Source organism: Hyposmocoma kahamanoa, unplaced genomic scaffold (assembly GCF_003589595.1).
Source record: "Hyposmocoma kahamanoa isolate Upper Pololo Valley unplaced genomic scaffold, ASM358959v1 84, whole genome shotgun sequence".
NCBI lineage: Eukaryota > Metazoa > Arthropoda > Insecta > Lepidoptera > Cosmopterigidae > Hyposmocoma > Hyposmocoma kahamanoa.
Window position 1 is genome coordinate 2965150 of NW_020654229.1, and position 17813 is coordinate 2982962.

The 17813-nt window shown below is 36.6% G+C and overlaps 2 protein-coding genes across 6 annotated transcripts in view; one reads left to right on the plus strand and one right to left on the minus strand.

The window, feature by feature from the left end:
• Positions 1–8032, minus strand: part of LOC113234484 — a 20082-nt gene extending 12050 nt beyond the window's left edge. Inside the window, exons 1-2 of one of the 4 annotated variants that reach the window (XM_026469815.1) lie at positions 7919–8032; positions 3336–3469 (exon numbers count right to left, since the gene is read on the minus strand). In XM_026469815.1, coding sequence (XP_026325600.1) covers positions 3336–3469; positions 7919–8007 — 223 coding nt within the window. In that variant the 5' untranslated portion in view covers positions 8008–8032. Of the gene's footprint in view, positions 1–3329; positions 3470–6194; positions 6299–7918 lie in introns of those variants that run through there. The other 3 variants (XM_026469818.1, XM_026469817.1, XM_026469816.1) reach the window with 3 other exon arrangements.
• Positions 8033–10516: 2484 nt separating this feature from the next.
• The window catches only part of LOC113234492, a 24352-nt gene continuing 17055 nt past the window's right edge, over positions 10517–17813 (plus strand). For both annotated transcript variants that reach the window (XM_026469827.1, XM_026469828.1), the window contains exons 1-3: positions 10517–10625; positions 13013–13085; positions 14097–14345. In XM_026469827.1, the coding sequence (XP_026325612.1) occupies positions 10548–10625; positions 13013–13085; positions 14097–14345 (400 nt within the window). In that variant the 5' untranslated portion in view covers positions 10517–10547. The remainder of the gene's footprint in view (positions 10626–13012; positions 13086–14096; positions 14346–17813) is intronic.

Genomic DNA, 17813 nt, shown 5'->3' on the forward strand with positions numbered 1-17813 from the left:
GACACTTTTTAGCGCGGACCTGACGTCCATATAATTGTAAGTCAATGGTTACTACACATAAAACAAGTTTTTTTAACGTCATCCTGTGTTTGAGAGTACGAATTTGTAATGCAAAAACCCCCGTGTACGTTGTTTGCCTAGATTTTGCTACATGACGTAATTCATATATGACAGCGCGGTACTGACTTATTTTTGGTAGTGACAGAGATAGCTGAGTTGTGAAACAATTTACTAGTAACTCCGTGCAGGATATAATTTTTTGGATGGATGGTGTCGTTTTGCATTAAGACTAATATAGTACAGGATTGCTGATCTACGCTGGTTAGTGGATAAGTTATCGAATAATTTATCCTTTTATTTTCGATGTTTAAAGTTAAATTTCATGGCACAATTTGTTTTGTTTGACATGAAAAGATTATGAAGAATAGTGATACTAAACAAAATTCTCAAAAATGCCTTTATTTTATCGTTATAGGTGAAAATACAAAATACTTCTAAAACTATCTAGGTTCCTTTTTATTTTAGCTGAAAACCACATTCAAAAATGTTCGTTGAATAAGAAATTACAGTTATTACAAGTTTCAGAACGTAAATTGCTCATTGCTCAACATTGACTTACAATTATATGGACGTCGGGTTCGCGCTAAAAAGTGTCCGCACTTGTAAGGCGCTAAAATCGTATACAGAGCGCGACACTCCGCTTTAGTCTTCATTTGTTCTACTGACAGCGCGATACTGCGATGACATTACAATTTAAATTTCGAATAGGTTGACTTGGGACATTTTTTTCGTGGTTTTTGTATTAGACCCGTCGTCCATTTATTTGTAAGTCAATGTTGCTCAAAATCAAAAATGTTGCATTGTGTCACTGTCATTCTCAGTGTGCGATATTTTCCCAAGCTTCGTACATACTACTTGTTGTTGATTCGCCATTGATTTCAAAGGAATATACTAGCGTCACAATTTTAGAATTCAAATCAAATTTGTCTATCTTTAGAAACAATATATCGTGTTAAGAACGCATCAGAAATATAAGAAATAAAAATACACGTGAATTTGATCGTGTAAAGCAGAAATTAAAACTATAGGAAATTCAAAGAGAGATCTCTCTCTCTCTACACAGTGCAGTTTTTTTATTATTGACTAAATGATTATCGCAAATTACAGTGTACCAAGCATCGAGTATATAACCAGAAATAGAGACGAAATGTCGTTTAATATGTTTGAATACTATTCTGCCAAATCATTACTCTGACAACTACGCTCCAATTGTTTCACTTCCATCGACCAGTTTGACTTGAGGTTTGCTATAATAGGCGATAAATACAAAATTTCATATTTGATATTTAATTACCTATAAAATATGATTCCGTTTGTTTTGCAATTAGATGTTTCGCTGTTTTTCCCACACCCCCGAGTCAGAACAGCCACTCATTGTTAAGCGATATTATCTTTATTACAATAAATACAGAATAGTTTTGGAATATACGGAGACGTACAAACAGGTACTAATCATTTTTGTAATGTGTGATTTCAGCGCAAAGGAGAGTTGATATTTAAAAGTGATATAAGACCCATTTGCCAGATAAGTTGCCAGGGATATATGACCCTTATTTCTTCTCTATTTCTGATTATATGCTCGATGGCCCCAAGTCTGTTTAAATCATGTCAGTTGTGTGTCGATAGAGTGTAAAGGCAGGATTTTGTACGTTTAGTATTTTGCTAAAAGTTAAGAATAGGGCTTGTCATCGGATAGCCATCGTGTTTACTATTCAACTAACAACTATCTGCCTCCATGGCCAAACAGTTTTCATGCTGGACTGTCTTGATCGGGAGAAATATTTGTATGGCCTAAATTTTTAATACACAAGATAAAAATCAAGGTATGTATAGTAATTTTCACGGTAGATGTTACGGACGGCCTTACGCACCTGGCCGGTCAAAGCAGATATGAGCAGAATTACGTAAATAAATCAGGGGCTCTGATTGGCCGGGCGGCGTCCGCGGCGGGTTTATAGGGCCGGTACGATGTGGGAGACGCCGTATATATACAAGACAATCTTGTAAGATTCGTTGATTCTATTTCATTCTTATTCGATATTACGATTCGATTTGTTGTAACTTAGGTGGACATACAATTATATATACAGTATACTTATATACAATATGGAAATGCATACAGTCCACTTTCCTAAGTTTCAATAAACCAGAAGATTAGGAAGTTATAAGGGAGTTTCATTGAAGAAGAAACCAACAAGTCTGGTCCGTTTGAGGCGTATTCAGCCGGGATCCAACAGAAGGTTTAGTAAGGCAACAGTGAGTGTGTACGCGTGAGGTTATTTGACGATTTTAAACAAATTTTCAGTCTCATCATAATCATCGTTGAATTGCAAAATATATCTAGTCAATTCTAACTTGTATTCGTTCATGGAGAGAACATAAAGTGAAGATATATTATTTGTTTTGTTATATAAGAAAGGACCTAAGAAAAGAAAGAATTGCTGAGCAGTAGTTGTCGAAACGAATTCTGGAGGTCATATATTTTTGCGTCGCGAAGCAAACAAACCAAAAAGATCTGCATGACTGTGAGAACTTTGTTGGATTTGTAGACATCAGCAGTCGAATACTTAAAAGGGGCGTGAACTTGCCTCCTGAATCGCCCTCTGGGCTCGTTCAAAGGTAATTTAAAAGATTTACAAGCACTACCCCAAGAGGCGATGCAGCGATAAGAGAAAGAAATAGACTAATTTCAGGACATCAGTGGCCGTAGCATGGCAGAATATGTGTGATAAACCTCCTTGTGACAATATTTCATTCAGTTGATAAATCAAAATTTCCTCATTTGATAATGAACTATTGTTATACATTTTGAAGAACAAGGACAACGATATGAAATTGCGTATATAGCTGTCTTTGTTGTTTAATCATTGCCGAAACAAAAATGTCGTTTCATCTTGTTTGTCGCGCTCAATTTTTGATAAAATTACTGTGCAAATGTTTTAAAATCAGCTGTGACCTTGCAGCCATGTTTGGCACTGCGTTAATCTTTTGCAGTCATTAATCGCCGGTGCTCGCGATGACATAAAAATATGACTACACAGTGCTCGCCATGTTCGCACTTGTGATAAAATTTTCCGGTTTATCACTCGAATTTGACAGCTAAATATAATAGCTTTATCGAGGCGGCATACTACGGGGGTGGAATTGGCAATATTAAAAAATGTGTAATTAGTGATAACCATTTAAACACAAGGAATTGGCAATCAGACTAAAGCATTCTTAATCTAATGTCGTATCGTGTCTATGTCTTGGGATAAGATTGAACTCACACTTACCGCCAGCCCCCAAACTAATCTTAGTTGACCGTTTCTCGACATAGACACCGCGCTTTTTTAGGCCTACATTTTGGAACTCTGCACTGCTCCAAGTCTTGTGCTTGTTGGGGTTAACCAAGCGCCGTGGGGTATTACTGCAGAAGAGATAGGTAAATTAATAATTTCAGTACAGAGTACTAAAAAAACCGACCACAAAAACCCGTGGAATTACATCTATTTGCAAAGTTTTATTGAAATCGGTTACCGGAATTCATGCCCTAGTGTGCCATCATTAGAGTGTGAGAGGTGCCCTCTTCCCAACAAAAACGAATCACCAAAATCGGTTCCCAAACGCCGGAGTTATGGCGTAACATATGTACATACAAAAAAAAAGGAAATAAAGAAACAGACGAATTCAGAACCTCCTCCTTTTTTTAAAGTCGGTTAATAAAGAATAATCGCAGGTACTTTCCTTCAGTCTGTTTGCTCCGCATTCTACAATTCTTTGTTCACATTGCACGCCGAAACGCTGTAGAAAGGTAGAGGTCCTACTTAGATGAGAAAGTCCCTGCCTTTCCAATAGGATCAGCCTGGGTGTTCTGCCCTCCTTGTAGTTTTGTTTTTATAACATCAAGCGACGGGACGAACAAGCCGAGCGCCTGATGGTAAGCTACAGGACTATCCATAACAGTTACAGTGCCACTCAGAGCTTTAAATTGCAAATTGCTACTGCGCCTTTTACCCTGAGACATAAGTTGACAAGTCGCATGCTGACATTACTGCATTTGCAACGCATTTGAGTTGGTTTCCAGATATGGCCGCCTAAAGTTGTTTTTACTAGTAAAAACTATAATTTACGCTAATTTTGCATAATAATAAGACGGAAACTAAAGAAGTTCAAATAAGGTTTTTAATCTCCTTTATTGTTCATGAGGTCAGACTTTGGAACGCACGTCCCATTACTGTTCATGGTAGTAAATCCTTAGCTATCTTTAAAATGTGAGTCAAGGAACACTATTTATCCTCTGTTTCATCCATTTTATAGATATTATAATATGATCTACGTATTTATCTAAGTATTTATACCTGTATAAAGACTTACGATAAATACGTATTTCCTGATAAAAAAATCACGACCATTTTTTTTTCCTGTGCATAAGATTCAGTAATAGAACACATTAGTGAAATAAAACAAAAAACAAATTTCCCCATTTTTTTTATGTTAATATTTCCCAATAATTTCTGATGCGTGGTTACCTCAAAATAGTAAATAAAATTGAGCGATCGGCGCCGAGATGTCAAGCGACAAACCTAAGCCAACGCATTGCGCGTCAGTTTGATAGTTTGTTGTCTATCATATATTTCGCGCGCTGACTTCGCTCACACAGTTTTTGTTGCTATGGCAACGGCGTCTGTTAATCATCGGGTGTCAATACTGTTCACAATTTTTCGGAAAACTTTGAGACATCATAACTTAATTTATTAAGTATTTGAAAAAAAAAACCCGATATGTACTTTTATTTTCATTATACAGTATGCTCCTTTACAATGGTCAGTGGTTTTTTTATCAACCTGTATAGTCTGTAGTGATTTAATATTTTTGCTATTGCTTTTTTTTATTATTTTATTATATAATTTAATTTCGTTTTGTTGTGCACGCAAATCCTTTATTGTAATTATTGTGCCCTATATTTTGGTCTGCAGGAAGAAATTTCTTTTAGAAATAAGCTACTGCTTATTTCTAAAAGAAGTTTTTTCCTTCTAAAAGGTACTCCTTTTATTTGTATTTTCCGTTTTACTAAATGTAATTGTGTTTTCCTGTACCATCAATTATTAAATAAAAAAAGAGATATAAAAAACCGCTATACGGGATTATATGTCTTGTTTCTCTGATTCCAAATATTGCACTGTTAATACGATAGTGTATTAACTCGAAGTTTTCAGAATCGATGAAAAACAAATTATTCCATGAAAAATTAATAATAATAATAATAACGCACACACTCAACATAGCCCCGCACTAGGGAAACCCTGTGTCGCGGGTGCCATGGACACACACATAGACAACCACAAATTACACCCAAACTCACGAGAGAAATAAATGTAGGTCATACAAATGTTTCTCCCGGCCCGGGAATCGAACCTGGGACCTCTGCGTGGCAGTCCGGCATGGTAACCGTTCGGCCACGGAGGCAGTTGTTTATAATTATACAATTTATGCACCTATAGGTTAGGATTTGCCAAATATTTAAAAATAAAAGGTAAAAAACAATTTCATATTTTTGAGTTAATTGAGTTAGGTAGATATCTTTTAATTGTTTCTGACAATAGGAAATGAACGGTGACGGTTGACTGACCATGAGCCCTGTAAAGGGCCCGAAACGTTGGTTTGTTTGAAAAAACAAATGTACGCGATTTAAATCCGGAAAAATAGTTACAATTCCTATGTGTAACAATAGCGGAAACCTAAGAACTCGATATTCTAACAATAGTTTTATTGACATGTAGATAATCAAATTTTATATTCACTAATTTTACAATATTAAATTTCACGTATTTTGAGTTACAACTCTGTGTGCTGTGCGATATCGATGGGGATAGTGTAATTACGTGTGGCTAGGATTTGATTATTTGTTTCCATTTCGGTAATTTAGTGACCAAATTCGCGCAAATGTGATGGCAATCAAATTAGCGTGATTTGCGGTAATCTATTGTTATCAGTCCGTAGACAACATAAATTAATATTTACTGTGCAAAAATGAATGTCGTAGCCATTAAAATAAAAAAGTAATAACGTTAATCCCTCTCTTGTGAAATTCGGATTAGTGCAGATTCGCGCTTTTTACTAGAGATGCCACGATTAGTGATTTGGCCGAATACCGAATATTTGGCCACGCTCTCGGCGTAAGATCTGTTCATTTCACGCGTGACCTGTTACGACCTGTCTCATTGCGCTGCTTGCGAAGGTAACGGGGGTAGGGTCTTGTAAAATGCTAAAACAATAGAATCAATACATGACAGTTTCTGGGCCTGTTTTGAAGAAGTCGCTACAGATAATATGCAAAATGATGAGGATGTGGAGAAAAGTTCTATTGCACACGAGATTGATTTTTCTTTGAAAACTGTTCGCCTAGATCGGACGGCAGATCCTTACAAGTGGTGGTCAGCAAACGCAAAGCAGCCTGTCAAAATTGTCTAAGATTTATCTATCGTCTCCTGGCAGTAGTGTTTAGAGTGAGAGGCTATTTTCAGAAGCAGGAATTGCTTATGAGGAAAAGCGCAATCGTTTGTTACCAACCAATGCTGAAAAAATAGTTTTCATTCATCACAACCTGCCACTGATTGATTTTAAGTATTAAAGGAAAAATTTGTGATTAAATTACTACATAATACATTTTGAATAACATATCGACTGTGAACTGGCAACCGGTACTGTTTCAATTTTCACAACTTTACAGGTGAAAAACAAATTGTTTAGAGTCATTTATATAGTATCTGGTTTATTAAATAAAAATACGTAGCGTAAATACATACATGTGTAATAAAAATATTTAAAAACTGAGATAGTACCGATTGCCAGTGCAAAGTCGATATGCTTTTTTCATTATTTGATATTCGGTATTCGGCCGAATAGTCCTAGTATTCTGCCGTATACCGAATATTAAAAAAAGTGTCCTAATAGGCCGAATACCGAATTGTGGCCGAATATTGTTGGCATCTCTACGTTTTTCCAATACTACATACGTGGGTTTGCAATATCCCCGACGTTCGTTAACATATCGCACTGTTCATACAATAGTGTATTATAGGAAATGAAACTATTTTTCCGGATTTAAATCGCGTATATTTGTTTTTTCAAACAAACCGACGTTTCGGGTCCTTTACAGGTCCCATGGTCACGGTTAACTTTAAATCCGGAAAAATAGTTTCATTTCCTATGTGTAACAATCGCGAAAACCTAAGAACTCGGTAATAGTGTATTATCTTAAAATATGGTCTTGTTATTATAAAAAAAAAGAATCCATGAAAAACGAATTATTCACTTCCCGTTTATTATAGACACTTAAACAATGTCTCAAATATATTTAAAAATGAAATGGAAAAAATAATGTAATATTTTTGAATAAGGATTATTTTGGCCAGAACTAACTCATATAAAGTGTGTCTCATTTTGAGTAAGTGGATATCTTTTGATTATTTCTTACAATATTCTAACGACGGTTTTTTTGACGTGTAGAGAATCAAATTTTACGTTCAGTAATGATATAATATTAAATTTCACATATTTTGAGTTACAACACTTGTTAACCAACTCAATCTCGCTAAAAATCAATTGCTCTGATACCTATAGTACGAGGAATTTGCTATAGCTATATATATAGCCCATTTTCGATGCCTTACTGTCTCAAACTCGTATTTTATAGGAGATGGCAAAACTTTCTATTTATTTTAACTTTCTTAAGAAGGGTGTTAATTTTAATGCATTTCACAGTGTGTGAAAAATTTGTTTAAACAATCCATTTTTTACATTTCAGTACCTATGTACTTTAAGATACGAGTTTAAGAAAGTAAGGCGACGGCATAGGCATTATGCTAATAAGTACCTTGTCGTATTTCTGGAACCGTTAGTGGCCATAGCAGTATTGGAAGACTTGGATTTTATCACCGACTTGTAAGGACCTACTTGATCCATTATTTTGGACCATTTAGTTCCAAAATACCGATAATTTCATTTTCGATTTAAGTCTTTTTCTTTTTTTGCAATTTTTTTCCCTCAATTCAAGGTTTGTTTTTTATATTTTAGTTCAGTTTAAAAGAAACGAAAAAATTTTGAAAATAGCAGCAATTGCAAATTTTTGACAATGCCATTGGTTTTTGTTTTCACGTACTTATATATTTTTTTTATTTATTGGGTTGCTTTGTTCTGATGCTTTAAATTTAAAGTAATAAGTTTTCATATTAAGATTGAATACTTCAAAGCTTATTCAAAGTTATAATTATAATCCTCAAAAATTTGTGGAATTACATTTTTTTTTTATAATATCAAGTGACGGCGCGAACAAGTCGTACGCCTGATGGTAAGCTACACGCCTGTCCATAACAGTTGCAGTGCCACTCAGAGCTTTAAATCGCAAATATCTGAGGTGTACTGCCACTGGACCCGTCACCCTGAGACATAAGTTGACAAGTTCCATGTGCCTGTAATTTCAAAACCGGAACACAGTAATGCTGACATTACTGCTTACCGGCAGAAATAGATAAGGTGGCCGTACTTCCCTGGACGAGCTCTTTCACAACGAGCTCTAAAGCTACTATTTACCAAGTTTTATTGAAATCGGTTAACGGAAATTAGGTGCAATTTAATAAACCATGGGATGAGTCATGCCCTAATTTGCCTTTCTTGGAGGTAACATATTTTTTTCAAATTAAAATGGAACCACTCGGAATTGGTTCACAATTGTCCGAGCAAAAGCCATAGAATTGCCAGATTTTCGGTATTCTACAGGATACCTAAACCACGGAGAGTGTGCGATGGAATAGCGTAATTTGATTCTGCCTTCCCCTTTTCATCATTGGAGGACTAGACGTGGGCTGGGGTTCCACCCATATGTTGTGAATATTCCCAGGAGTCGCACGAACCGTTTCGCATACACATTTATATGGCAAGCGGCTAGGGAGTGGAACTCCCTGCCTGCAGACTTGTTCCCTATAACCTGGACCTTTTTAAGGCGAGATTGAATAGGTATTATTTAGGTGTGCATGCTACCGTCGACCTCATTATCGTTTTCCATCAGGTGAGATGGAGGTCAAATGCGCAGTTATTTTTTATACATATAAAATCAACTGTCATGCTCGGACTAGTGTCCACTATTTAAGAGTTGATACTCCCTCAGCTCCAATTCAAATGTTTCCCGTACTAATACGGTGGGTCGAGTGGCAGGGACAGGGCTTTATTTCAGAATTTATATTCTATTCTCTCGAAATCGAACCCATTTGAAAAATATATGTCGTATACTATAGGTACGTGATCTATTCAGTTCAGTTGATATAAAAAAATCATTGGTTTAGGTAATGTACTTTGGAAGCTGGACAACTTACTTACATTTCACAAGCTGGTGCCCAGGATTAGTAAGGTAAGTACTTCAAATACCCTACTGGACTGTACTAGTTTTATTGGTTCTCCATACAAACTTTCATTCCCTATATCACATTGTGATAAAAAGTATCCTATGTCCTTGTTCTAGGTCCCATCTATAATATCAAAATTTCTCGAAATTGGTTCTGTGCATCAGTGGTTTAAGCATGAAAACGTAATAGATAGAAGTTACTTTTGCATTTAAAATATTAGTTGGGATGAAATGTTAGCTTTAGTTTCGTTTTAACCGACTTCAAAAAAGAAGGAGATTCTGTCTGTCCTTCTCGGATTAGTATTCACTACCTAATTTCCATGGCAATTTTGCTACACTTCCGATTTTTCGACAATTGCATCGAATGCAGTCGCTTATGTTGAATTATTTATGCACAAAAAAATATGCATATTTTTTTTATTTATTTATTTGAATGCAGGCAACAAAGACCCATAAATACATACCTTATACACTAACATACATAATAATACAATAAAAACACTACTGTCTATTATTTACACGTATTGTCTGCGACGTGTGACGCAACGTGGGTGTCCGATAGCCGGCCTCGGAAACGTCGGTACATGACACGCTTCGGCCAAAACTTATCCTCCATGAAGGTCGACAGATGTTAAGTTGGTACTCTCACCACAAATGAATTAAAATTTACATTGTGGCGGGACACCAACTGCTCGACCCTCAGGGTAGCATTCGCTTTCACCCATATATACTCCACAATATCGGCAGACTTTGTGGAGTAATGAAGCCGTGCCACGTATAACAACGTGTATAGGTTTATGCATTGTTGTTTATATTATTTTGTTTTATTAATTGTAAATTTAAAACTAAAATAAAGTATTTACTATTTATTTATTGCTAGTTTGCATCACACTGCATCGCTGCTAAAGCTCGCAAGTGTGTAACATTTAGATCTGCCCAATTTGAATTAAAATCTTTTTTGCGACATACATTAGCCATCACAAATGTCATACTCGTTTTTCTCAAATTCTGACAGTGACATTTCAACTTTGCAATCGGGTCGCAATGCAAAATTTTTAGTGTTTATTAAATTTTTCAGTATTAAATTTCTTTTATTTTATTCGCAATGGCCGCTCGGACCGCTGTGTGTTACTCGGAGCAGCAAACGAAGTGTCTTCCGTATCTCGGCAAAGACACATATCAGGTAACATATTAGCATCTGCAAAAATTTACTCAAGTATCATGACGTATTTAAGGCTTACGCGCAGGCCACATTCAGTTTTCATACGTCTTTCACACCCTGACTAAGCTAACTGAAGTATGTTGGCTATCTACTGTTGGACTGTACGAAAGGGGGAACGTGGAGACTGGACTCCGCAGGCGATAGTTTCCAAGAAAATTAACTTGAAAAATATTCATTTACCAAGGCTACAGGAGTTATAAAAATACGATATATTTTTTTTTACTTGGTGTAATTTAATGCGTTTCCCGAATATGTTTTGGTCAGATACCACTCCAGTCAAATTTAGGTGCATCTTCCTTATGTCCTTTATGTCTATCCGAAACAAACACCAAAACAATGGTCCGTGGCTATGTTGGCATAGCAATTGCCACGGTCTGCTAAAAGACGTAATAATTGTATAATAAATTAAATATCCATGAGTAGTTATTCTAACGTTATGTATTCACTTTTACTTTTATCTCTAAGAGAGTTAACACATCGTATTCCAGGAAAACCCCCGACTCAGCGCTGTCGCAAATGCAACCGATGCAATTAGCAACTTAACACAATATTTATTTTATAATTCGAAGAGCAGACTTGTCGTGGCATTAGTACAAACCTGTATTCTCTTAATTAAATAAATTATATTTTTAAAAAGGCTTTTTTCGGTCGCCCGGACATAATTAGAGCACAAACATTATTTGGTCTTTATCACAGAACACTATGTCTCAATTTGTCGAAAAACCGGAACAGAATACCAGCACGCGCTACTTAATATCTTTTTATATTCTACGTTACAGATGGCTCCTCAATCACCATGCGCGCGAAACATCTTTCCCGTTTCTCGGCTTCAGCTACAATCTTTTACGAAAATTTAAACCAGTCATTTCAAGATAAATCCAACGACACAATTACAATTGCGAATTAACATGACAGTAAAATGTTCTTTGACGAAACTTAACAATTAAATAGTACGCATCGAATATATTTATGGAATCCATTATTGAAGGACATTATCAACTAAACAACTTTTTATTATAATTCGGTACAAAACCCAAGAGTTATTGATTAATAAAATACAAAATAATTAACCGTAGTACGTTTTTAAACAAATTATATTTTTTTAAAACACCTCTAATTTAACACAATGACAGGTTAATATTCTTAGTTTCCGATGAAGATGGCTCCACTATCGCCATGAGCGCAACAACACATTTCCTTTTTTTTTTTCGATTTCAGCTACAATCTTTTACATACATTTAAACTAACAAAAAATCAATAACATACGAAAATTACAATTGCAAATTAACATGACGGTAAATGTTCAGAAATGAAAATTAACGATATAACAGTTCGCAATCAAAGATTTTTTATAAAATCTGATATTGAAGGTCAAGAAAGAAAATTTATTATAATTCGGTATAAAACACAAGAGTTATTGTCTTTTAATATTATTTAATATAGCGTTAAATATAAAAGTTAATAATGCGCCCGTTTTAACACAAATCATGACAATTGTAACAAACTAGTGGAGTAATAACACATAAAAATAATTGAATATCAATTCAACAAAAATTCAAATACAATGAATAGCGACATCTCCAGCCAGGGCTGGTAGTTGTAAAGGTGTCTAACTGGGTGACGAAATACTTTCATAGATTTCACATAGATGGCGCTACGGCTGAAAGTCGTTGAAAACCAAATCAACAAAGATCCGACAACAAGCACATGGAAAAATTCGTGAGGTCCGCTGGTTCCTTCCGTGGCTTAGTTGGCACAGCGTCTGGCACGGTTTGTTTGAAAACAAACTAATGGAGTAATTTCACTAAAAATAATTGAATATCCGTTCAATAATAATTTAACTAAAACCAATTTCTTTTAAATCCAGTGTTATAGTGCCCGCTTTCCTACCATCTGAAAGTGGAGCGTATGGTCACAAATCAAAAATACTATGACTGAAGAACAGAGGTCCAGAATAAACGTTAGGGCGCATTTATTGGACACGATTTTTATCGCGCTCACCCCGGTCGAAGGGTGGAGTCCGCGTTGCGTATCTCTAACTGTGTGCGTCTAAATGTAATGGCAAAATACGCTCTAGTTGTCTAGCCTTTACGTTTCAATTTAAATGAGCGTTCTGGGCACGCGGGCGAGACTGGCTTGTATCTGGTTAACGCGGCGGCCGCGCGGTAATTTTATTGAGAGGAATTTAAATGTTGTTGTATAATAGATAGAATTCATATTCGCCATTAATGTACATGAAGGTAACTAGGCGGTCGCCGCGTGAAAACTTTCTTCTCGTGTAACTGGGCGCTTAGGAGATGAGAACAGTAAATCACAAAATAAAACAATGAAAACAAAATTTGTTTCAGCAAGAAGAAGGCGATCATAAACGTGAAACACACCTACAGAAAAAACAAACGAACAACCAGCAATATATTGAAGGTATCTATTGTAGACAGAGATGAATAATGGTTTAGAATTTCTAACCGTTCGCCCGAGTTGTAACTCAAAGCGACCGGCTTTAAGAGGGAGCAGAGGAAAAATTCCTAATCTTCGATTTGATTTTAGAGGGGTATATCCACTTTAAATTTAAAAATATAATATCGTATGAGTAACTACACGATATATTCAAGCATAGACATTAATCAGAAACATAAAACAAGAAAGTTTCCTCGATAGACATTAGGACAAAAATTAGATAATGAATTATATTTATGCATGATCGACAACTGTCACTACGGATTTCTTTATAATCCCTTTAGTTTTAGAGTTATTCCGCTAAAAGAATTTGATACTTTTAATGCGCAAATTCAACATCTCCTGTCGCATGTCACGCGAACTTCAGGCATATATTTGTTTCACAAATTTGGGCGGAGCCAACGTCAAAACTTTTTTGGCATGAGAGCTCTTAAGCTATCTCTGCACGAAAACGTGGGTGGAAACCATTGAACGCGTTAAATATTCTATTTGGTCTGTTTCGGTTAAGCCATTTCAGTGTTCAATAATATTAGAATTATAGACGACCTCGGTGGCAGTTTGCACTGTGGACACAGGATGAGAAGGTCCCGGGTTCGATTCCTGGTAGGGGTATGAACTTTTTCCTTTTAGTTAAGATGCTATGTTATTTAGAAGAAAACCATCTTTATTATTGAGGCTGTCGAGCAGTATGGTAAAATAACAGGTTTTTTTTCATATTTGGAGGGTTCGATTCCCCGTTCAGATATGCGATTATCTAAAAATCATTGAATGCAGTTCCAATTGTTTTTACAATCAAAATGTTGTCTTCATTTAGTAAAATTTTCTATCTACGGTATTTAAAGTGCTTTGCCTCCGTGTGGCATAGCCGGGAAACTTGTGTAACTTTTGTAAGATTAAACTGTTTGTAATAAATTAAATTTTGATTTAAAAAAAAAATATTAATTTGATTTGTAATGAATTGTTAACAATCCACAGTGAAACACGTCGAAAACTACACATCAACGATATCAAAAGCTAGAGAGAAAACGAAAAACTTGAAAAGAACGCCAAATGTATCACCAGACCGGCGACCGTTTAATCACGATGAATTAAAAAAAATTAAAGAACGATATACGTTTCTTGGAAGGCATCCTAACAACCCAAGTAAGGAGAAAAATAAAAGAAACGGAATAATTGACGAAACGACCGTTAAGAAAATTGAGAAGACAGATGTAGTGCGGCGCAGTGAGTATTTTGGTGTATAATTCAATAGAAATTACAGTCTGTGTCAAATCGATCTGTACTTGCACAGACTTGTAACTTTACTTGTCCCTATATACCGACCCGACGACAGATAGGATTTTCCGGAGAGACTACGGGCTCGATGACAAGACACTAGCCTTCCGCCAGTGATCCTTTATGTCCCTGGTGGACTGGTGGCTGCAGAGACGGACTTGTTTGTCTGCCCCGGTTGCAAGTGGCCGGGGCGTCTGTCTCGTGCGCAGCTAGCGCGTCTTATTAGCCGTCTAGTTGAGGGTCTAAAGCGAGGAGACGCGCGGGAGCACGTAAGCTGCCCTTTAAGTTGAAAGCTATGCTCGGACATTGTCGCCGGACACTGCGACTGGCATCTCCGGCACTAGCCCGGAGAGCTAGTAGAGGATAAGCTAGATATCCTCCGATCCCGCTTAGGTTGTTGGGAACTGGAAAGAAGTCGTTTTTCGGCGTCGGGAAGTGAGCTTGCCTTACCGCTCCGTCACCAATGAGGAGATTTGGTAGTGGACTCAGAGTCGACGGCTTAGCGGTGGCAACCGCTAGTTGTGTAATGCGCAACGGGAAGTGAGCTTGCCTACAACTCCGGTACTTATCTGGAAAACAGGGAGGGTACTGGACGTGCGCCCGGGGCGGGGCTCACCCGAGGCACTGCCTCTCGAGAACCGGACGAAGTCCAGTGACATAGGTCTGTGACAACCCTGTACATCACTGGCGTCAGAATCTGAACTTATGAGGTTTCTGTGCCCGCATAGGTTATGGTGCCCTTTTCGTATACCCTAAAGGTCGGTAGAGAGAGTCATTAAAATCGAAATTAGTGTTCAAAAATGGGGGCTGTACTTGCGCAGAGCAACGGTGGGGTACTCGAGGGGGTTTGGGCGGCGCGGTACAGACGAGCTTCGAACGCGCTTCTCGCGCGCGTCCATTTCGCGTTTTACGCGCGTTTATATGGATACAAATGCAATAATCTGCTTTAGAGTTTAAGTTTATTGGATAATTTCTGATTAGCGTAGGTATTGGGTTGTTGTATTTAGGTAAGTGCACGTTATGAAGGAATACTGTTAATTGTTCGTTTGTTCAATGCACGTGCATGATTTGTCTGAAGCTATAGGTAGAAACCTGCAATTGGCTTTATGGTTATTTTCCTTTTTTTTTAAATGTAAGAAACTGTTGGTTTTCCATGAATAAATAAATTTAAAAAAAAGAAGAGAATAGAATAAGCTTTATTGCACACAAAACAAAAACAGTGACAATATAGAACATAGTTAAAGGTACAATCTTATCGCTAGATAGCGATCTCTTCCAGGCAACCCTACAAATTATTACGGAGTTATAGTTAAGGGCAGTTAGTGGTGCACAAAGCAGCTGAACGGTGTATACATTTAACCGAATACACTCTTAAATAAAATTCATAAAACGTACTAGGGTGTAACCGAAGGGTGCAGTGGAAATCCAGGAACGTAGAGAGTTACTTTCAAATAGCAAATTGGCACTGATAGTTTAGTTGAATATTTTGTCTAATTAAATTAATTTCATTTCAAAAAATTACGATAATTCGTCGTCATCGATATTAAAATCGAGCTCGAACATCCCTAATCTCATACAAGCACTTGCTTTAAAGTTGTCGTACATACGTGACGTAATAGGTTTTATTATTTATTTACTTACAAAACTTGTACTTCTGAGCATATGTCACAAATATTATAGCACATTTTACGGTTGAAAACACTGAAAGAACAGATTTTTATCCGATTTCATAGAATCACTGTAAAACGCAGCCCAGGATACATTCGATGTTTAACAGCATGAACTGTGAAAAGTGCTAGGAATGATTTTGGAATGTTATTTACATGGCACTAGTTGTTATTTTATTTTATTCGTACTTAAAATTAGTAGAATTATAAGATTCAGTGCTAAAATTCATTCTTTTAAATTTACAGACATTTAGTTCGTTTATTTTGCAATAATTTGATAATGTCATTGTCACAATTTTACTTTATTATCCCATGATTATGGTTTTGTAGCAAAAAAGTTTGTACTTACACAAGAAAACTAATATTTATCTTCGCTGTCTCAAAAAAGAGTATTGTCGGCCTAACTCAATAATGTCTCATTGATTATGAATTTATGATTTTCTTAGTTTATAACAACGCTGCTATTATTAGATACCTACATACTTTATAGGGGTATGTATACTCTGATAGCGTGGTCGGTTGGTAGTGGAAACTGGTATGACTTTCAATGTGTATACTTTGATCACGATATCAGTTTCACCTGCTTAATTGCCGTACAATTTGTGGCAACCAATCGCGCCATTCGATTCAACTGAACAAATAATAGGGGTTAAAGTATGAAATTGCCGATTTGTACTGAAAATCTAAATTGTTTATTTTTTAAATTTTTAACAAATTTATTTAATCAAAATAGTTGCCATTATTGGGAAGGTTATTAATGCCTTTGCGATAGAACTCCGACGATCTAGACTGCACAAACTGTGTGAAAGCATTTTGTACTGCCTCCTGGGAAGAAAACTTCTTGTCACGTAGATAATTGTCCAAATCACGAAAAAAATGGTAGTCCGTTGGAGCAAGGTCTGGTGAATACGGAGGATGACGAATGGTTTCTAACTGCAGTTCCTGAAGGGTCAAAATGGTTTCTCGTGCTGTGTGAGGTCTCGCGTTGTCATGGAGCAATAATGGTGAAGATCGATTCATGAGTCGGGGCTGTTTTACTGCTAGTTTTGTCAACATGGTTCGGAGTTCGGCACAATAGACATCTGCCGTTATTGCTTGACCAGATCGGAGAAAACTATAGTGAATAACACCATGCTGAGACCACCAAACAGTTACCATTATCTTTTTATTGGTAAGTTTTGCTTTAGGACACTGTTGTGGCATTTGACCTGGGGTCAGCCATTGCATTTTTCTTTTCCGGTTATCATAAAGAATCCACTTTTCATCACATGTTACAATTCGATCCAATATTCCTTCATTTCTGTACCGGTTCAACAAGGCAACACAAGTTTCAACACGCGTTTCTTTCTGCAGATCAGTCAAATCATGAGGCACCCATTTTTCGTATTTTTTTATTTTATTGATTTGACGCAAGTGAGTCAATATTGTGGGTAAGGTAACGTTAAACCATGCCGCTAATTCCTGGGTAGTTTGACTAGGATCGGCTTCCACTATCTCTCTTAATTCATCGTTATTCACCTGTGTGGGCGGTCTTCCTCGTGGCTCGTTCTTTAAGTCGAAATTTCCATCACGAAAGCGTTTAAACCAAAATCGCACGGTGCGTTCATTAGTAGACCCCTCTCCAAACGCAGCATTGATATTGCGGGCTGTTTCTGCCGCGTTAGTTCCGCGTCGGAACTCGTATTCAAAAATCACTCGAATTTTCGCAGTATCCATCTTTCTTGTCTAAATTGAATAACAAAAACAATTG